The sequence below is a fragment of the Gossypium arboreum genome, chromosome 10 (assembly GCF_025698485.1).
Source record: "Gossypium arboreum isolate Shixiya-1 chromosome 10, ASM2569848v2, whole genome shotgun sequence".
Classification (NCBI taxonomy): Eukaryota; Viridiplantae; Streptophyta; class Magnoliopsida; order Malvales; family Malvaceae; genus Gossypium; species Gossypium arboreum.
Window position 1 is genome coordinate 112,531,849 of NC_069079.1, and position 21,465 is coordinate 112,553,313.

The 21,465-nt window shown below is 33.1% G+C and overlaps 4 protein-coding genes across 4 annotated transcripts; 3 read left to right on the plus strand and 1 right to left on the minus strand.

The window, feature by feature from the left end:
- Positions 1 to 2,149: 2,149 nt before the first annotated feature.
- On the plus strand, positions 2,150 to 4,644 carry LOC108487370 (60S ribosomal protein L10-like). Its single transcript, XM_017791691.2, has 4 exons — positions 2,150 to 2,362; positions 2,893 to 3,393; positions 4,004 to 4,086; positions 4,392 to 4,644. Exons 1-4 carry the CDS (start codon positions 2,353 to 2,355, stop codon positions 4,458 to 4,460), a joined length of 663 nt encoding a protein of 220 aa, XP_017647180.1. The 5' UTR covers positions 2,150 to 2,352; the 3' UTR covers positions 4,461 to 4,644.
- Positions 4,645 to 7,167: 2,523 nt separating this feature from the next.
- On the plus strand, positions 7,168 to 10,431 carry LOC108487015 (uncharacterized). Its single transcript, XM_017791215.2, has 3 exons — positions 7,168 to 7,977; positions 8,594 to 8,866; positions 9,949 to 10,431. Exons 1-3 carry the CDS (start codon positions 7,399 to 7,401, stop codon positions 10,216 to 10,218), a joined length of 1,122 nt encoding a protein of 373 aa, XP_017646704.1. The 5' UTR covers positions 7,168 to 7,398; the 3' UTR covers positions 10,219 to 10,431.
- A 4,001-nt stretch (positions 10,432 to 14,432) lies between these two features.
- Positions 14,433 to 17,724, plus strand: LOC108489026 (uncharacterized). The gene is made up of 2 exons (XM_017793261.2): positions 14,433 to 14,785; positions 14,948 to 17,724. The coding sequence occupies exons 1-2, from the start codon at positions 14,665 to 14,667 to the stop codon at positions 17,512 to 17,514; spliced, it is 2,688 nt and encodes an 895-aa protein (XP_017648750.1). The 5' UTR covers positions 14,433 to 14,664; the 3' UTR covers positions 17,515 to 17,724.
- A 105-nt stretch (positions 17,725 to 17,829) lies between these two features.
- Positions 17,830 to 20,374, minus strand: LOC108487496 (uncharacterized). Its single transcript, XM_017791852.2, has 4 exons — positions 20,073 to 20,374; positions 19,509 to 19,584; positions 18,977 to 19,103; positions 17,830 to 18,278 (listed from the first exon to the last, which is right to left on the minus strand). Exons 1-4 carry the CDS (start codon positions 20,184 to 20,186, stop codon positions 18,056 to 18,058), a joined length of 540 nt encoding a protein of 179 aa, XP_017647341.1. The 5' UTR covers positions 20,187 to 20,374; the 3' UTR covers positions 17,830 to 18,055.
- Positions 20,375 to 21,465: the final 1,091 nt, after the last annotated feature.

Genomic DNA, 21,465 nt, shown 5'->3' on the forward strand with positions numbered 1-21,465 from the left:
CCTATCTTAGTTTTATTTATTTATTTTTAATTTGTTGAGAAATTTTCGTTTTAATATTTTTAGTATTTTGAAATTTTTTCATATAAAAAATTTAATTGATGACAGTCAAACCGAGTCTAAATTTTAGCATTTCTATCCAGGTCAAATTTGAGCAAGATTTTAGGCTCATTTTTCAGACCAAATTCGGGTCTAACAAACGGGCTTAAAATTTTGACAAAATCCAGCCCGAACCTAACCTGACCCATGAATAAGTCTAATTGTGAGCGTATTGTAATACTTATTTTTAGTTATCGAAAATATAAAATTAAAGATAAATTGGAGAATTGAAATTGTTGTTTTATTAAGTATGCATAATGCATGTCTTAATTGAACTTTTTCCCCTCTAAATGTGTATAATAGTAATAGCTATCATATTAGGTTTGACGTTGAGATATAGTTTGAACTAATTAGGTATTAGTTACATACCTAAATATAATTAGTTTTGAAAAGAAAAATATATTCTATCACCTTTGAACCTAACTTCTCTTTCGTAGCAATAGCAACAGTATTAACTAAACTAATATTGAATTAATTACATTAATATAATTGAAGTATATCAATTACATTAACGTTCAAAACAGAGCATAAAAGAAAATGTAAAATTATGTTCTCTTGTTGTGTGGAAAGCAAAGGTATACCTCTTAAATTTGTTGAAGAACGAAATCATTGAAGAGCAAAAACATGGGCTCTATTTAGTTCAAATCCATGACATTTAAAATATAGAGATTTATGGGCTGGTAGCTATATTTTGGTCGCTCATCAATATTGTATGTGATAGAGGTTATATGTTTTAACCACCACTTTATGCGTATTATTTTTTAGTTTCATGAAATCTATATTAACAACTTAATGTGTGTCTTTAGGTTCTTTTCAAAATTAGAAGATAAAATTTTGAGCGTGTTAATTTTTCAATGACACTTAAAGAGAATAATACATTCTAAAGCCTTACAAAAGATGAACTATTTTTCTAATAGTCAACCATATTACTAAAATGTTTCATTCCAAGAGAGAATTCAATCATACAAGGAAATCTCCATGTTAGGCTTTTGAAAATTGATTCACGTCAATATTTTAGCTAAAATAATTAGCTATTTGAGCTAATTAATGACACTAAAAATTAGAGAGACCATATTATGCGAAGTTAAAGTGTAGAGATTAAACTCAAATTTGAATATATTAAAGTGACAAAAACCATATTTTGACCAAGGAAAATTATATTTAGGAAAACCAAAGATAAAAGTGAAACAATATATAATAAAAATCCAAAAATAATAAGAGAAATTCGCTTTTAAATTTTTTTATATTTTACCAAATTTGGTCGTTTTTCTAATTTTCAATTCAATTGATGTTATTGAATGATCAAATGAATTTATTTTAAGTTCACTCATCAGTATGATACTAATTTTTTATTCTTGGGAAGAGGTTGTGATGAAAACCAAGTGAATTGTATAACAAGAATTAAGAGTGAATTATGTTCGATTTGGTCAAATTTTTTAGAATTTTTTGAACAATCCATGATATTCTAATTTGATTCTTGATATTCTATCTTAATTTTGAATTTTAGACTTTATTTAATAGCATTTAGGCATTATTCGGTAATGTTCCAACTGTTGTTCATAATTTAAAAAAAAATTAATTTGTTAAATAAAAAATAATCAATAAATTTTATATAGTATTTTTGGAATTTATTTTATATAATAATTTTAAACATTTTAAATATATAACTTTTTACATTATAAAACTAAAATTAATTACAAATTAAATAAATAATTAGATTTCAATTTAATTTAATTTGATTAACCACAATTTTATATTTATATTCCAAAAATCATCTATTTAATTTGGTTTTGATTTTTTCCTCCACCTAGCACAAACAATATCAAAAGTAAAAATTTTCAAACATAATTTTATTTAATTTAATTTTCGGTTTTATATTGATTTTAAATTTTGATTTTAAAATTCATTTTGATAGAATGATTTTTATTTTATGCTTTTTTCAAATATTATTTGAAAAGTTTCTAAATTTTATGAATACTTTTAAAAAAATTCAAGTAAATAAAAATATTCAATATTTTATGGTTTTAAAAGTAATTTTATATGGAACTTTTAAGTCATCATAGAAAATTAAAATTAAATAGAAATTAAATAAAAATAGTGTTCGGTGCATGAGAAATTCGAAGCAGATGCGGACTGCTTTGCTTGTGCTGTGACTGATGTTGTATGAGGCAACGGATGATATAAAATGAAGAAGGGCACAAAATCAGGGTTTGGGATTTTGTGCTCTCAAATCTCATCTGAGCACGACACGACGACATGGGAAGGAGTGAGTAACTTCGTTATCTTGCTTGCTTACTTGCATTCTATTAGAATTCTTCTTTGAATTCTTTACTGCCATAATTATTCTTATATTAATTGTTCTCTAATATCCTTAGAATTCTGTTTTGCTTTCATTTTTCTAGTATTTTATCTTTTTTTCCCTCAATTAATGTGTACACTTTACATTTACATTTAAAACACTATATTTCGATCTTATATAGAGAAAGCTCATTTTTTTTGGAATGTGGAAATAGTTTGTACCCATTAGATCTGTTTAATGTTTTCTCATTTAGACTTTCTTGTGAGGTTACTGGCAATGGATTTACTTATGTTTTTTCTTTTTTCAGTTTTTATTTTTTAAATATAGTTTAAGGATATCTGGATAGTTATTTATTTATTTTTTTAATTCAGCTTGTGGAGTTAAATGGCATAATGATCTAATAATTTTTTCACCTTTTCTTCTTTGTTTGGTATTATTCACCACATTCATCCTAACTTTACTAAACTGTGCTGGTTTTCTAAAATTCTTTCCTTTAGGACCGGCAAGGTGTAATCGGCAAATCAAGAACAAGCCATACCCCAAATCTCGATACTGTCGTAGTGTCCCAAATCCTAAGATCAGAATTTATGATGTTGGGATGAAGAAAAAAGGTGTTGATGAGTTCCCTTTCTGCGTCCATCTAGTCAGTTGGGAGAAGGAGAATGTCTCGAGTGAGGCATTGGAGGCTGCCCGAATTGCCTGCAACAAGTACATGGCCAAGTATGCTGGGAAAGATGCTTTCCATTTGAGAGTGAGAGTTCATCCCTTCCATGTTCTTCGAATCAACAAGATGCTTTCATGTGCTGGAGCTGACAGGCTTCAGACTGGAATGAGGGGTGCTTTTGGGAAACCTCAAGGAACATGTGCTAGGGTTAACATTGGTCAGGTCCTGCTTTCGGCTCGTTGCAAGGACAGCAACAGCCACCATGCGCAGGAGGCGCTCCGCCGTGCAAAATTCAAGTTTCCAGGTCGTCAAAAGATTATCGTTAGCAGGAAGTTCGTTTCTTAGAAATTGAATGAATTCTGAAACTCCTCGATCTATACTAGAGGATCATAGATATCATTAATCTCTGCTGTAATTTACATTCTAGACCATTTAATTTAGCCTGGATTTTCATTTAGGTCAAAACCTTTAATTTCATTAAATTACACTACGAAACTTCTATTATTAACAAATTAGGTAGCTTATGCTAACTTTGTTAAGTAATTATAATGGAAAAGTTAGCTCATTGTATGTACGTTAATCAGCATACAGTCCCGAAATTAATTCTGTTTTGAAAATAAAACAAGTATGCATGCTAAGACAGGTTTTACAATAAAACTATTTAATAGAGGTAGTATAAGTGACCTAATCTTTTGATAATAAAAGTTCAAGTTGTATAATTTAATGAAATCAAAGGTTTGTGGCTTACATGAAATGTAAATTGCCTTTAATCTTTGCTTGTGAAAGCATAAATGTGTATTACGGAACAAAAGGTCTGGTTTTTGCTCTAAATTTTTCTTGTTGTAATTGACTTACATGACACATGCACAATAAGTCGCCTGTGTTCTCAAAATAAGGTTTATTATATTATTATAATTTCATTGTTATTGTTGTCGTCATTGTGAGGGGATTTACCAAGTATAGCCGTGCTGATTATCTGAAGTGGAAGTCTGAGAACAGGATTGTGCCAGATGGTGTCAATGCAAAGGTAATACTAAGAAAACTAAAGATATAGTCGAATATATTATCTCTTTGAAACAAATGCTTTGTTCTCTTGTATCTATTCAATACATTATGGCTATTTGTAGCTCTTAGGAAGAATGTGCATCGCAAAGTTGTGAACTTATTTTGGTGGTAGCTTCTTTCTCTTCATGTATCTGTGTGTGTATATATATTTCCTTAGACACTCTTTTGAAATGATATTTGCTTTTGATCGAACTTAGTCATTGATTTGGGACTCCTTGTGTTGTTTTTGGCTTTCTAAAGTGGAACTTTGTGATTTATAATGTGCAGCTTCTTCGATGTCATGGACCTTTGGCTAATCGTCAACCTGGAAGAGCTTTACTACATGCAACAGCTTAGATCGACTCTTTTGAGTCTCTATCTAGAAAATTTTGAAGCTTAAGATGGACCTGTTTTATTAGTTTATTATCATAGTTGGGTTGTTTTTGAGTTGAGCAAATTTGTGTAGGTTCAAAATATTTGGCATTTTGAATTGGTGGCATTGAGAGCTTAATGGAATTGCAGTTTGTTGTTTCCCTGAGAAGCCTAGTGTTTATTGTCTTTCATTTCATCTCATTCATTTACTGTGGTTCTAATGCATTTTGCCCTTCCATCTTTTCGCTTCCCTCCATTATTTTTGTGCCTATTACTATCCGATACACTTTTAATATATAAATTAGTCTGTATGAATATTTAAGTTTTAGGAGTATAAAGACGTTTGAGTTTCTTGACGTGATGAATCAGCAAGGATGGAGGGTGGCGAAGGTGGCGGTTCACCTTGGCAGGGCAAAGAGCTGTAGTGTTGGGTGGTAGGGGAAAGGTGGAGAGAATGGTTGATAAAGAGTGGATTGGGAGGAAAGAGTGTATCCGGTGATAGGTCTTGTGATTCTAGTGGCGGTAAAGTTACATCTTGTCTTCTTAAAGGGGCATCGATTGTCCATCTGACGTTTTAGGTCGGTCAAGCAATTAATGAGCTCAATGTTCCACATGCTCTTGATGAAGATAGCTCGGCATGAAGGTCTTCTAGGTTCACTGTAGAGTTACTTGTTGAAGGTCCGCCCAGTGCAAGATTCGCTTGGAAAGGGTACGTGGAAGGCTCACGATGGTAGTGTAACAATTGCCCCCAAATGAGGAGAGATTATAAAGTGAACTCCGGGAGCTTGTTGATTGAGGAGGTCTATGAGTCTGTTTAGTGAGAAGGTCCGTCGACGGTATTTGGGACTTATTGAAGTTGATGGGTGAAATTTGTAACATAATTGTACGTGCGAATCATGTAATAAAGTTATGAGAAGAGTTTGTTCTCACGCCATTAAGTATCAGTTATTTAATTTTAACTAATCTAGATTAATAAAATAAATTTTAATTACTATTAAAATTAAAGTAAGTAAATTATGAAGATTTTCTCAATCAATTTTAAAGATTTGAATTTCTAATTTCACCCACTTTAATTAATTCAATCTATGTAAATATTATCTCAAAATTTAATGGCATTAACTAGGTTTTTTCAGTATCTAACAAAGTCAATCCACCTTCCTCACTAGTTATATTCCTATCTTCGTTGCAAATTACTTTATTCATTAGTATTACTAAAGTTAACATTAATTTATTCAGTCTAGATCTCATCCGAATTAAGTTAATCTTAATTTATTTAGTCTAGAGCTTAACTTAAACTTTTTCTTCCAAAACAAATTAAGGTCATCAAATTGATTAAATAAACACAGGGTTGGATAAATAATTAACGAGGATCAAAACAATTGAAGAGAAAATAAATAAATTAACTAATAAATAAGATTCATCATCGTTTGAAGAAAATAGAATTTAATTAAACAACGCAAAAAATATTTAAAACAAATTTACATTAAAAAAATAAAAGAAATAATCTAAATTGAAAATGGTCAAATAATTAATGTCTAGCTCTTTAATTTTTTTTCCTTTATCTTTACAAGTTTGAAGATTCCTTTTGGTGTGTTAGTTTTATTTAATTTCCAAGTGATATTTCGTTCTTTTCTTTTCTTTTTCTTCTTAAATTTTGTTACCTTTATTTTTAAGGTTTTTTCCGCACCACTTCACCGCACACAACATTTGCAGTGAAGTGAACTATTTGTTACTAAAGCTTCGTTTGGGGCGGCGGTGTGGCACGTTTAACTTACTTTTTGTCTCACGCTATAGTATCGTTATAGTATTTAACTTCACCGCTACCGCTATTTTTACACTAACTACAAATAAAAGCACTGCCTATCCAAACTCACTCTAAGAGTTCTGAATTAAAGAGCATATTTCACCACACTAAATTAGATTTAGCTAAGTGGAAGGCTTTTCTCCACCCTTTTTATCTTATTTTCCAAGTCTTTAGTTCTTTATCACGTAGCTATAATAGTAAAAGGGAAATAACAAATAAGTCCAAATTAAGTCTAGAACGTGATAAAATTTACATGAAATTGAAATAAAATATAATAAAAAGTATTTAAATGCTAAAATATTATGAAAACAACTTATAACACCTAAGTAGAGATGTTCATAGGTTAAGTCAGACCTAAGCATGATATTAACATATTTTATATTTATTTAAGTTTGGTCCAGTCCAAAATATGAGCTTAAAATTGTCCAAACTCAACTATATTTGCAGAAGACTAACTTAAGCTTATTGTAGGCTCAACTATATTATTTTTTAATTTTTTTAAAATATTTATATTATATTATATTAATATTTAATAATTTTATATATTTTTATTTCTTGAAATTTTTATAGAGTTATCATAACATTATTTTAATATTTATATTAGAGTAATATTATATATTTAGTATAGGTTTATTTATTTAATGTGTTCTAAATTACATAATATATAAAAATAACATAATATAAAGAATATAAACTTAAAAATAAGTCGGGCGGACTAAATTTAAGCCTTAAGTATTCAAATCAAAATCGATCTATATTTTAAACGAATCTAATTTTTTATTTAAATCTATTTTTAAAACCTAATATTATTATTCAAATATTTCTAATTTTAGAATGAATAACCCAACTCGTAAACAAGTATACACCAAAACCTCGTTAGCTTTTTAGTCCATATTTTGGTCCAATCTCTCATTTTTCAAACCTAACATAAACAATTGAACCGTTCAGATTTTGGTTCACCTGATTGAACCATCAGGTCCAGGTTTTTTCAACCATGCTGGTCTACTGTTCTCCGTTTCCCAGTTTTTGATAATCGAATCGGTGAAGGAAGCTTATTTTGTTTTTGATCGTCGACTGAGTTTGTGCGTCCTTAGAATCTAAAACATTCTGACCCCAAAAATGTTGAAGCTCTCTTCTTCTTCTTCGTCGTCATCATCATCATCATCTTCTTCAAGAATTGTCGCTGCTTTCCTCAAGCTTCACTTCAAACGTCTTCAAGTCAACCCCTTCTCCTCCTCCCACCACCACCACCAACTCCCTTCAAATCCCACTTCCTCAAATTCCGCTCTTTCCCACTTCCTTTCTCGCTCTCCCCACCCCCACTCTCGCACTACCCCTTTCTCTAACCTTTACATTGCTAAGCCCAATCATCCCTTTTCCCCTTCTGGGTTTAGGTTCTTTTCCTTTAAATCCTCCAATTCTGCTCCCAAATTCGATGCCCATTTCGCCAAAAACCTTCTTCAGAAGCCGGCCAATGTCTTCGCTTCCGCTTTGTCTAGGTACCGGGAGGCTGTTGCTTTGCATTTCGATGCTTTTTTCAAGAGGAATTACTTGTTTCTATTTGGTGTTGGAGGATTTCTACTCTGTGCTTTGCTTTGGAGGATTATGTTTGGCATTGCCAACACTTTTGTTGGCCTCTCTGAAGGAATGGCCAAGTATGGCTTCCTTGCTCTTTCCACTGCAATTGTTTCTTTCGCTGTAAGTTGCTATATTTTGTGATCAGTTAGCATTGTCCTTTGGGTTTTGGATTGATTGAGGTTGAACCATTGACACCATAAATGGGATATTTCTGCATTCTGCATACGCTTAATGTATGTTGCTAATTGCGAGTTGTTCATGCATTTGTCAGTGACTGCCTATTAACTCTTTTTATATACCAATTTTGATTCAAGAAGTTTGGGTAAATTATTTACTTTGATTTACTAAAAGTAGAGTTTTACAACTTCAGATCAGATTCTCTGGTTTTGGAGTTAGTATTCTATTATACTGTAAATTAGCAATAATAGCATGAATCTGCGCTTAAAGGGTGAATGTTCTTGGATAACAAAATATAATAAAGCTCTAGCCGTTGAGCTGACTTTAATTCATTGTCCGTCATCTTATTGAATACTTGGTTTTTACTTTTCTTTGTTGACTAATGTGTTTCTATACTCCAATAAAAGTGAACATTGCTTCTCTTAAACACCCATGTTTGGTTCTCGATTTCATAAGTACGACTATTTTGCTTCTTGCCTGGATGGATGGTTCTGCCATTTTTATTGGAAAATGACAGTATCTTAACTGTTTGCACTTCGTGCTTATTCATTATCTTCAGGGCTTGTATGTTCGCTCAAGATTAACAATAAATCCTGACAGAGTCTATAGAATTGCCATGAGGAGGCTTAACACAGCTCCTGGGATTCTTGAGGTTATGGGTGCACCACTTGCAGGAACTGATTTAAGAGCTTATGTAATGTCTGGTGGTGGACTTACACTGAAGAATTTCAAACCAAAATTTAGGAGAAAGCGGTGTTTTCTTATCTTCCCCGTCCAAGGTTCTGAGAAAAAGGGTCTTGTGAGTGTTGAAGTCAAGAAGAAAAAGGGCGAGGTTTGCTTCTAACTTCCTACCCATTTCTACTTTCTTGAGTAAACTACACATGAATCCTTGCACTGTGGGCAAAAACCACTCTCCTTTTCCCTTTGGTTCAAGAGATGATGTGCAAAACTATGTAGTTTGCAACGTTTTTACTTTTTTTCTTTTTGAAATGACAACAGCTTTGAACTACGGTCATATTAATCAATTCATGGCTAAGGTTTTTATGTAGCTCATATACTTATAGATGTTATTTGGTCATTTCATTAAAATCAACTGTTAAGCCCTTCTCTATATAACTACAGAATGTTAAGTATAGATTTCTAAAGCTGTTTGGATGATCAAAGTGTAATTTACCAATTTTTATTAAACCCTCATATGGTAGAGAAAGCACCTTGTATGGTTATCCAACAATGAGATAGATAGCAAAACTTCCATTTATAGCTAGTACCGCATTTTAAGCATGTGACTTTACTTGTGAATTTTCCTTGAAGGTCACACTGACTTAGACCCTAAAATAATTTTTCATGTCTTCTTCTTCTTTGAATAGAGAGCATCTGTCTGCATGTCTTCCAAAGATTTAGTCCAGGTGTGTTTGTAAATAGTTAGGGGGAACCTTTTCTTTTTCTACTGATTAATGATAGAGAGGGTGCTGGTGAAGTGGTTTCTCTCTGTCATTCTTCAGTAAATGAAATATTTAACGTCTTAACATTTCTAGGAAACATATAAAATCTTTCTTGTATCGTACCCTGGCTCCCTTTTGTTTCCTTGTGGCATGTACCTTAGCATTCCCCGCCAGCCCAAATACACACACACACAAACACAGACACACACAAAAGAACAGGAATAAAATGGAAGAGTACAGAATGCTTATATGCTATTATAGTGGTAGTTATGATATATCCCTGTGACTAACATAATAAAGAAGCCCTGAATTGAATAGGATAAAGGACCTATTTGGGTTCAAATCAAAGGATAAAGGCTTAATTGAATGGTATAAAAGCATAGGATTGTTTAAGAAAGTGAAATAGCATGAGGTTTTCTTAGTATTTTAGCCCATTCCTGTATATCAGAGCATTTGTTATTCTTGTTTGCAGTATGATATGAAGCTATTAGCAGTAGACATTCCAATGGCATCAGGACCTGATCAGCGGCTATTCCTGATTGGAGATGAAAAAGAGTACAAGGTTGGTGGTGGATTGATCTCCATGCTGAGAGATCCGGTAGTGAAAGCAATGGCTGCAACCAAGGAATTTGATGATCTTGACCAAATTGAGGAGGAGGAGGATGCTGAGCGAGAACTTCAAGAGGCCGAAAGAAAGCGCCGTGAAGAAATTGAAAAGCTTGAAAAAGATGGCAATCAATGATGGCTAGCCATATTTTGTTCTTCTTTCTTGCTTTTGTTTACTGAAGTTTCCGAAAGTTTGCTTGAGGCTTTAACAATGCCGGATATTACTTGATTTTATGAGGAATGCCCTTCATTATACTGATTGTGGCCATTGCTTTTTCCAAATCAACTTCCTTGTACTCAAATGCCCCAGTGAAACAAATAAATTGTACAATTGACATACTGTGCATAACATGACATGGTTTTCAGCATTTGTAGTGTTCGTCTTACCATGTTTAGAACATTATTTCTATCTTTGATGATATTTATCATGTTACTATGCCTTCTCATCCAATGACTCCTTAAGCAGGCATTTCTGAATAGATATTTGTATCGACTCTCTTGGATAGCACATGCAAGGAAACATTAGTTTTTATTTTGAGGGTTACCTTGCTTCCTACTGTTGCTTTCTCTCCAGGTGAGTTTGAGCATGCGGACTGTGAAAGATTCGCCCGAGTGTGCATTTCGCGCAATAGAGTTCAAAGGCCCCATCTCCACAGGTTACTTCTGGCAGAGACAATCAGACAAACCTGAATTTTGCAATCTATTCAATGCTGAACCTTATTTAAGATAGCCATCCTTTCATAGTATGCTTTTAGGATATGTTACTGGAACCGGAGTAAGCTTTGCTGGTCCAACTAATACAGTTGTAGTAAGAGTGAGTTATCCTGCATTTAGTTTGAACTTACTGATTGAGCTCTGTAATAACATCTCTCTCCACTAAAAAGAGGATAGATAATACACACAAAGGTGTCTAATGTTCCTGTGAGGTGGTAAACTTTATATGTGGCCAATTCCATTCACCATGTCTATATATTCCTTCGTTAACTTGCATATTCTATTTGTACAGTGGGAGTTGTGAATGTGGATTAATTCAATTTGTAGGTTGCAGACTATTTTGCTCAGAAATTCAAAGCCGTTTAAGCGTATTTTTGTAAGAAACATTACTCTTGTCTGTACCCTATGTATGAATGCCATGCTGGAAATGCTGACATCTTAAATTCCAACTCTGTTGAGTAGTTGTTAGATGGTCCCGTGATGATTTCTGTTTCTATTAATGAAAAAAAAAATTATAGTTGGCAGAATTCATGGGAAATGGGAAAGTGCACACATGGTGTATTTGAATTAACGTGACTGCAATTACCACACCATTTGCATGTTCAAACCTGTCATATTTTATTACATTCTGGAATTTCAATGGTTGCTTGTCCCTTTCTGTGTCTCTGCCTCTGTCTCGGTTTGGACATGGTCATGGTATATTTTTTAGCTTTGCAGGAGGGGTGTTGAATGATTCTTTTCACCTCCACTCCATAGTGTATAAATTATTCTATTTCAAGTGACATAATTTAGTAATTCTCATGGTCAACTAGGCATATTTCTCACTTAAGGTAAAAGGTGAGGTAGGCAGGTATTTTTTGACACCGGAACAAGCATAAGCATACAAATTTTATATTAAAAAGGGTGTAAAAAAGTAAACAATATTTGAACCCTGAAGGTGATACCAACAAACTCGGAACCCAAACAAATGTATGGCTTGAAATGAGGTTAAAGTGATGTGCATGAAAAGGCGTTGCAGGGTATTAGTGGTGGAATAGTCGCATCAAAATAGCTATTGACATTTAATGTTGGAGATTGCAAAGCAATTATATCTTAACTTGCTGTTGCTATTGCTATTGCCGGTCATCAAAGGCAAAAGCAAAGACTTGTTCTTTATTACAGCTGTGTATGCACTGTCGGTCTCTTAATCAATCAAACATTTGACTTTTCCATCCCATACAGTTGACTACTTCTTCTTCTTCTTCTTCCTATCTTGAATCCCAATGAAACTGAAAGAAACTTCTTTCAAAATTAAAAATAATTTGAAAACCGAAATTGGATCCTATTCCTAGTTCATTCTGGGTCATGGAAGATGGAATCTACCTGGATGTTGGAACCAATAAGCAGGTAGGGCTGCCTGTGCTACATTTCTTTATTTTCTATTTGAAATATTGATAAAATTAATCAACCTTTGTATGTAACCATGCATGTATTATTATTATTATTATTAATTGTAGGATACATTATCCATCTTAATTCTTTAATTTGGATTTCAGATTTGTTATCATATTATTATATATGATTTTGATCAAATCAAACCCTTCAATCTATGTTGGTTTTTTTTTTGGAATAAATATAATTTGGATAAAAGATACATGGAAAAATTAGGTTGAATTCTACTAATAGTCCCTATATTATGCGGAATTATGGATTTAGTTCATATACTCTAATTTGGTTATCGTTAGTCTTTGTACTTTTTAAATTTTAAAATTTTAGTCTTAACCCGAATGATAGCCGTTAAATTTATTAAGTTAAACTCAGATGTTTTCAAAGTCTTATGCATAAAATATATTATTACATGCTTAATGCCATTTTAACTTTCTATTTTCATATAATATAAAAAAACATATTATTTTAATAAAATATATAATGGCTTATCGATTGAGTTGAGATTGAAATTTTAAAATTTAAAAAAGATTTAAGGTGATCAAATTGGAGAATAAATACTAAATTCACAACTTCCACGTAGTAAGCAGTGGTGGATTAAAAAATATGATTTAGGGGGCAGGCAAAGTCAAAAAAAATTTTTGGGGTCGGAATTAAATCATATATTTTTATAATAGTAAAAATATAATTTTGTCATTTTAATAGCTTATATCTTTATAATTTTAAAGGATAAATCAAATTTTTATGATTTGGGGAATGCAATTTTGCTCTTATTAATTTAAATTCTTATAAATTATAAAAGTCCTAGATAAAAAAAATTATTTTAAAGAGTGTTGGGGCCCCTGTCAGCCCCCCTTAGATCCGCTCACAATAGTGAGGGACAAAGAAAAGAGTTTGGCCTGATGGATTTAATATTTAACATTTTGATTAGAACTAAAATTTCAAAACTCAGACAGTACAAATATTAAAATTGACCAAATTAAAGCATATGGACTAAATCCATAACTTAAACATAGTAAAGGGACTAATAGCAAAAAAATTGACAAAAAGTTACTTGGGAAATAAACAAAAAAGGGAAAAGCAAGACTTTTTCTTTTGGCAATTTCATATTCATTTTCAAGAATCGGCTTGGCAGACAAGTCAAGTAACAAATCTTACAAAGACTTGTTTGTTTTATTTAAAAACGAAGCTGTAAATATAGGAGTTGACTTGGTTATATTCCTATTACTTTAAGTTTACAATTCAGACACACCTCTTCCCTTGTCTTTATTTTTAAAAAAATCATCACGCGTAATATTTTTATTGGGATGATGTTATTTTTTAACGGTAAATTATAAAAATAGTCATTTTATTTATCTTAAATTATATTTTGTTATTTATGTTTTAAATATTACGTTTTAGTCATTTATATTATAATTTTGTTATAAAATGGTCATTCTATCTTTACGTTCCGTTATCTCCCTAACAGAAATTTTACGTAACAGTCCAAATGAGTTTTAAATACCGACTTAGATGTCCAACTAGGACGAGAATAGATTTTTAATTAAATAAAATTAATTAATTAAAAAATTTAAATTAATTACACTTTGAACTAAAAAAGAAAAATCGTTTGTCTCTTTTTCTTTTAATTTTCTTTTCTATTTTGACTGAAAAAACTATTTTTATCCTAATTAGATATCTAAGTTGGCATTTAAAACCCATTTGGACTGCCATGTAAGATTACCGTTAGGGAGATAGTGGAGTTTAATGGCAAAGTGACTAATTCATAATAAAACGATGACATAAGTGGTAAAACATAACATTTCAAACATAAGTTACTAAAATGTAATCCGGGGTAAACAAAAGTGACTATTTTTGTAGTTTAACCTTTGTTATCATTAAGACAAAATTAATAGTGTAAACACCAATTTTGAAAAAAAAATTAAGAACCAATTTAAGAATTGAGTATAGTTTTGGGGTTAATTTACTAATAAAGCCAAAAAGAATAAAATGAAATAGTTATAGCGTGTCTGTTGGCAGTAACTTTAACTGTACCCTTCAAAAAATACCAAAGTAAAGACATGTGGCATACCAGGTCATCACACAATATTCAGTTTCCGACGCACAATGTGGAGCAATAAAAAAAGAAGGAAAAAAGATATGACCTCTTTGGGTTTTGGAAGTCAACCCTTGACTTGTTGTTATTATTAATAATAATCCATCAAAATAAATATAAAAAAAAACCTTCATTAAAGATCACAAGCAAGACAAACTCCATATTTCTAACAGTTCTTCTCTTCTCTTGTTATCTCTTTCCTATATTCCAACCTGTTTCAATTATGCTCCACATGCTGTCTGTTGTTTCTGTTTATTTTGAGTAATTCAATCACCAAATTCATATTGGTTGAGTTGAGAGATCTGAGAAGAATAATAATAAATAATAATATTGGGTTTGGAATTGTGTATGGCCACTGAAACAGCTCCTAAAGTTCGATTTGTTAGGTGTCCTAAATGCCTTTTGGTTCTTCCAGAAGTGCCTGATGTTCCAATATACAAGTGTGGAGGCTGTGATGCAATTCTTGTAGGTAAGCATCACCAAAATTACTAATTTGGTCTTTGAAGATTTTGATCCTTTTTCCATGGTTGATGAATGTTGTTGGTAGATTTTATTGTGACCTGCAAAGTAAAAATGGGAAAACAATGGCTTCCTTTTTAGTTCCTTATGTCCATTTCTTGATGTTTTGCAGCTAAAAATAAAAAGGCCATTGCCAAAACCACCTCTGTCTTGCAAGAAGCTGAAGCTGTCGGGAATCAATCGGTTCGGTTGTCGGAACGCGGAGAATCTAGCGGCTCAGGTCTGCAAGATGTTGTTCCTTCCCCTTTGGAGAGTCGATGGAGTCAAGAAAGTGGAGGGAATCGGGATGTTTCTACCGGCTCTCATAGTGAGGAGCACGGTGAGGACGTATCGGTAGAAGGTCGCTATGAGAAGGATCAAAATACATCCAGAGATAGTGATGGTGATGGTGAAATGCTTGATGAAAATAGATCTACTGGCTCTCATAGTGAGGAGCAAGATCAGCACTTATTGGTAGAAGGGCGACGTAATGGTTGCTATGAGAAGGAACAAAATGCATCCAGAGATAGTGATGGTGATATGCTCGATGAAAATAGATCTACTGATTCTCGTAGCAAGGAGCACGGTGAGAAGCTATCGGTAGAAGGCCAACGTAATGGACGCTACGAGAAAGATCAAAATACTTCCAGAGATGGTGATGGTGATGGTGATATGGTTGATGAAAGTAGGTCTATTGATTCTCATAGCAAGGAGCACGGTGAGAACTTATCGGTAGAAGGCCATAATGGTAGCTACGAGGCAGATCAAATTGCGTCCAGAGATGGTGATGGTGATATGGTTGATGAAAATGGACCAAATGAAGGGCAGCAAAATGGAACAGGACTGTTGCAGACAGAATCTTTAGAACATTGCGATGTTCGACTGCCAGGGGTTTCAATTGACGGTTCTTTATCAGCTGAGCTTCATCATGAGAATGAAGAGTTAGTGTTGGAAGCTGAAACAAATTTAGAAGCAGAGGCAAATGACATGAGCTTGCAGTTAGAAGGTGCAAATTCACAATTAGAGACTAATGACAAGGTTGATTCCAACACCGGAGGCTCTCCAAAAGGTGAACATCATCGGTTTAACAGTGTGAGGTCTATGGATACTTATGGAACTGTCGATTTTGTCAGTATTGGTTCTGAGTTTAGTGGTCCTATTGAATATTTGTCGAAATCCACGACAATCAGAAGCTCCCATGCTTATGATGGCAGTATCTCTTCTTATGATGGAATGGATGATCACTTCCCTGACCAGCAATTACATTCCTTTGAGAACAATTATAAGCCTGCTAACCTTTCATCAGATTTTCCCAATAAGAAGCATTATGCGATGAGGAGATACGGCAAGTGGCACCGAGATGAACCACTAGAACCTGTAACGCATCACCGTCCACCTAGGAACTGGCCAAGACTGGAGAGAGATCAATATCCATCCCAAATTCCTTTGTCTCAAAGGGTTCCCTTGCATGGCTATGAAAGTGCTGGCCCTTCACATGAATCGCGAGATGAGTTCCCTTTTGATTCAGCCTTCCATCCATTCAAGAAGGCTGAGTATGGTAAAGAAGAAAAGATGAAACTGTTAAAAATGGTGTATGAACTCCAGGATCAAATTAGCAAGACATGCCAACTGAATGAAAAGACCAATGGAAATGCTTCCTCTCATGTACCTTGGAAGCAAGAGCATTTTTCTACATATAACCATCAGGAGGAGCGACCGGAGGATGAGATTCTTTATCCTACTTACTATGGAAGACATGGACCGAGGAACAGTTGGAGCCAGCAAAGTAGATTCTCGCATGTACCTTTTTCAGGTGGTGCAATAAACACTAGACATGGCATCGATAACACTTGTTTATGCTGCCATCCTCAAGCCTGCCAGCGTTCAGAGCGGTTGCCTCCTCCCGTTTTCCCACATAACCGAGGATTTTGTAGAGCCTATGGCAGTCATAATTGTTATAATTCCTTCAGATCTTGCCCCTCTAGCCCCCAAAGGTATTTGGAATCTGATTTTTCTAACTGGATCCATGAAAGTCAACCTGATGATCAGAGGTACAGAGATCATGAAATGAAGAGGTATTTGAGGGAGAAACATCATTCAGCTAGGCGACATATCCGGCCCACAGAAGGTGGAGCACCTTTCCTAACGTGTTATTATTGCATCACACCGTTGCAGTTACCTGCAGATTTTCTACTTTTCAAAAGGAGATTCCATCGGCTAAGATGTGGTGCTTGTTCAAAGGTGCTTAAGCTTTCACTTCAGGAAGGAACTCATATAGTGCCTTATGATCTGGTTGCTGAAGCACCTCCACCGAGTGAGGTTGAAGACCACAGTGAGGCGATTAATGTAGGAATTTCGGGATTGGCATCTTCTAGTCATGGTAATTTGCAAGCGGATCCTATGTCTTACTCTGATGATTATGGACACTCTTTCTGCATAAGCTGCTCCACAGATGGAGATCCTGTTTCTCATACAAAATTTCATCATCTTCAGGGCAGCAATGCTGATTTCAAAAATATGTCCAGTAGCTCTTCTAAAGCAGGGCCTTCCAGGTCGAAGAGAGGATCGTCAGAAATTGAAGGGTTGCCACCGAAACCTGGAGGGTCGCCACTTCATCGACTGATGGGCTATTCTTCTCTAAGCCAAGTGCTAAGGGCCATTGGACCATCCTTCTCTAGCAAAAGAACTCAGATTGAATAGCTGAGTAAACAGTAATGTAACTAATTTTGCATATTGGCAAGGGTGGGAAATATTAGCATTCATCCGTTTAATTTGTTTAATGATTACATATAGGAGTTTATAGTGGAGATATTTACTTGATTTGTTTATTCATGTATAGTGTATAAATGATTAGAAACTGTTTACAAAATGTATTTGATGTTTCCTTGTTATTACACAATCATCATCATACATTGCCATTCTTTTTTCTTTTAGTCAAAGCAAGCAAGAAAAGATGATAGGAAAGTGTAGAATTAATCATAGAAATTGAATAAATCCTGTTTTAACAAAATCAACTTTGAACAAAAATGAAGGAAACTTTTTCCTTTTCTTTTAACACAAGATTTTTACATACACTGGAAACAAAAAAAAAAAAAAAGTTCAGATAGAAGAAGCTAGCACAAATCTGTAAAGACAAAAGATGTGGGTACTACTTGTGCCTACTTAATGTATTTTTTCACTCAAGAGATTGACTGTGAAAATCGTGCGATTGGTTTATGAGATAGTATGCTACAATCATTAATCAATCTGTATCAGATCCTGAGTCGGACTCTCTATCCGATTGCAACTCAAAAGGCCTTATTCTGTTCAAATTAGCTTCCAATGGTGGAAGCCCATCCTCATCACTTGACTCAATCTCATCATTTACTTCAATTGGCGTGGTATCTCTCTCCAAACTTTCTGAGGTGGCACCTCCATCGTTTTCATTTGAATCATCTAGATTTGAGGATTTGAAAATTTCAGGCCTGTAGGAAATATAAGCAAGAATAGGATCAAGTACAACAGAAAAAGTAAATTTCAAGATTAGAGAATTTGGGACCAAACGAAGACAGTTGAGTGGCAAATGCAAGCATGTTCATACAAGTCATTTCTAGCAACTTCAAATTTTATAGGTAGTCCTTCTTGCATACCTTTAGTTCTTACATGGACAATTCATAACCAGAAGCTATATAAAATTTTACTAGGATGACAAGCCCAAAAGTTGTAACTAACATATACAAAAGATGTAGAAAAACAGATGGGAATGAATATGCTAGATGTAAAGAAGAATTCAGTTGGAATTGCCTTAGATAAGTGTGCTGTCATCTTTATTTATTTATTTTATCCCATCATCACTACAATCAGAATGCAGGAAATTAAACATAGTCTGCTGAAACCAGTGCACATGATGGGACAATGAAGATGAACTGGAATATTACAAAATGTAATCTAACAAGAAAAGGACAAAGGGACTCCAGGCAATTGCAAACACAGCCAATAGACACCCTAAATTATTAGCTAAGGGAAGTTCAATGAAGTTGGTATTTACCAACTCAAGCAAAAGAAGCACCCATCAATCAAACCTTAAGGTGTTGTATCAAGTTCAAGTTTCTGAAACCCAAGTATTAAAATTAAAACAAGAAAGACGCAAAATGATGGCAGGCTAATGGAAACGCAAACGCACCATTCAGGAGATTTCTGTAGCACACGAACTTGGTCATAAAACAGAACTTGAGAAACAATGCATGCCACCTTGCAACCAGACTCAAGTGCCTTTTCCTTTCCACTTTCATCAACTACAACAAAACTCCCTATAAATTGAAGAAGCAACCAAGACATATTAATAACAATCAAATACACATAAAGAACGATTCATTAACATAAAATTAATCATTCTACACTGCAAAACTAACCAAGATTTACTCCAAGGCTTGAACAACTATCTAAAGAGAGAAAAGAAGAAAAAAAATTGGGGATATAAAAACTACACAATCAAAATGCTGGATTTGGATATCAAAGCCAGGCAGGCAACCAATTAACTGAATGGTTCAGACAAGGAATTTATGGAACACAGAGAAATATGACATCAATAAAGAAAAAAAACAACTTATAGCAGATTCCAAAATGACAGTAGATGTTTTTGCATATTCAAATGAAGCAAAACTCAAAAAATTTTGATTAAAGCAATGGTCAAGTGACATTTATTTAAAACGAACCTCGTTTTATCCACATGCTCTTCTGAAACTTAGCTGGAAATAATGCTAGTGATTTTTGTCCTCGAGCATCTATTACCTTCATAAGGTAAACGACCAAAAAAAAAGTGTTGCAACAATCAGAACAAGTCAAATGAAAACCTGAATGCAATGGCAATCTGATGCAGAGTACATGGCATTAATGCATCATAGAATATAGAAATTTGATATACCACTCGGCACCGTAAATGCCCTATATGTCATAGGTCATGATCGAATTCAACCCTAAGCAAACTCTTCAGTGTGACTATTCAGGTATTCCCAGGCCCTCCCAGCATGTGAGAGAGTGCCGAGCTCTCTCGGCACAGTAGGGTACTGAACTCATAATCAAATTAAAATAGAAAGGGAAATAATTTCTCTTAATGACTGAACATGACCTTTTACCTTGAATAGCAATCGAAGTCACATAGTTTCATCAAAGAGAAATAAGAGTGGATTTGATTGAAAACCCAGACTTTAACTGGGAATTTGATACATTAGTCTACTAACAGTAAGAGGAAATTTGAGAAGTGAAATAACAAAGTGTACCTCAATGAGATTGGATCCCCTTAGAGACAGCACTTGCATAACGCTTTGGCCATGTTGAAGGTTCAATATTTGGTCTTTTGCCGCCCTCTTTAGATTCTTCCTCCCTCCTTTCATTGCTTCTGTCTTTCTGTTCCTAAAACCAACTTCTGTTTTAGGGTTTTTCTCCAACGTTAATGAAAAAGGCGAAAGAAGAGCCGAAAGGAGAGTTAGGAGAGAACAAACGACTGGTCCATTCTGTAATGCTGCCACCGAAACAAGTGATAGACCAATAAGAAACGAGCTTACCGTGGTTGTGACCAATAAGAAACGAGCTTAGGTTTTAGGTTTTTAGGTTTTATAAGTTCGCTTTTAATATTTTATTTATACCAATCGAGTTAATATTTAATTAAAATTTATTTTTTAAATAATAAAAAAAGAATTTAATTACTATAAATATTTTAATAATCTAACCTTTTGAATTTATGAAGATATTTTTATTTTTCATACATATAAATTTTTAAATTGATTTGATATCTCTATCACATAAATTTAAAATATTTTTAATTGTTATATTTAATGGTTAAAAAATTTTTATATAAAAAATAATTAAAAATTTAATTCATTTCAAACTTGATGGGCATTATCTAAATGAATGAGATATAAAATTTAACAAATGGATTGTTAAAATATTACTAGTATAAAAAGTATTTTATATTAATATTTATAAATTTTATAATTAAATTTAATTAAAAATATTTTTATTTTTTAAATAATAAAATATATTTTTTTACAAGTCGAATCAGGCTCAAGCTTAATTTTTTAAACTAAACCTAAACCCGACTCAATTTGGCCTATAAACACCTTTAGATGTGACCCATAATTGTTTATTATCTCTATACATATTCATTAAATAAACAAATCATCAAATTGATTGTTTATGGAAATAAACAAATATTATTCATTATCTTTATGCTAGATTATCCTCAATAATTTTTGCACATAAAGCAAATGAATAAAAATATTGACTTATTAATTACTTGAGTCTTGAGTTGCATTATATTGATAGATTATAATAAAAAAATTATATTAATAGGTGATTGAAATTGTATTTAACACGTAAAATCAAATTGAACAAATGATTCAAATAATAAAGGGTTATTATGTTGTTTATAAGTCCAATCGGGGTGATAGTTTATCTTAGCTATCGAAGTTAGATTAACTCCCAAAAATAGATATATATATATATATGTATGATTGTTTAAACTGGCAATACATTGGATAATGCCCAAGCTGAATTTGTCTTAGATACATTTATAGATTTATTCGTTTGTGATGTTCACGGTGCAACTTGCCTAAATCTTAAGTAAGTGACAGATCATGTGTATATAACTCATACTTTGATATATTGAAATTT

Coding starts and splice junctions, on each gene's coding strand:
- LOC108487370 (XM_017791691.2), top strand. Junction 3,394..4,003: donor GATTATCGTTAGCAGGAAGT/TCGTTTCTTAGA, acceptor TCGTCATTGTGA/GGGGATTTACCAAGTATAGC. Junction 4,087..4,391: donor CAGATGGTGTCAATGCAAAG/GTAATACTAAGA, acceptor TATAATGTGCAG/CTTCTTCGATGTCATGGACC.
- LOC108487015 (XM_017791215.2), top strand. CDS start 7,399: ATGTTGAAGCTCTCTTCTTCTTCTTCGTCGTCATCATCATCATCATCT. Junction 7,978..8,593: donor CTGCAATTGTTTCTTTCGCT/GTAAGTTGCTAT, acceptor CATTATCTTCAG/GGCTTGTATGTTCGCTCAAG. Junction 8,867..9,948: donor TCAAGAAGAAAAAGGGCGAG/GTTTGCTTCTAA, acceptor TCTTGTTTGCAG/TATGATATGAAGCTATTAGC.
- LOC108489026 (XM_017793261.2), top strand. CDS start 14,665: ATGGCCACTGAAACAGCTCCTAAAGTTCGATTTGTTAGGTGTCCTAAA. Junction 14,786..14,947: donor CTGTGATGCAATTCTTGTAG/GTAAGCATCACC, acceptor GATGTTTTGCAG/CTAAAAATAAAAAGGCCATT.
- LOC108487496 (XM_017791852.2), bottom strand. CDS start 20,186: ATGAAAGGAGGGAGGAAGAATCTAAAGAGGGCGGCAAAAGACCAAATA. Junction 19,585..20,072: donor GGGGATCCAATCTCATTGAG/GTACACTTTGTT, acceptor TACCTTATGAAG/GTAATAGATGCTCGAGGACA. Junction 18,279..18,976: donor CTACAGAAATCTCCTGAATG/GTGCGTTTGCGT, acceptor TATTTCCTACAG/GCCTGAAATTTTCAAATCCT.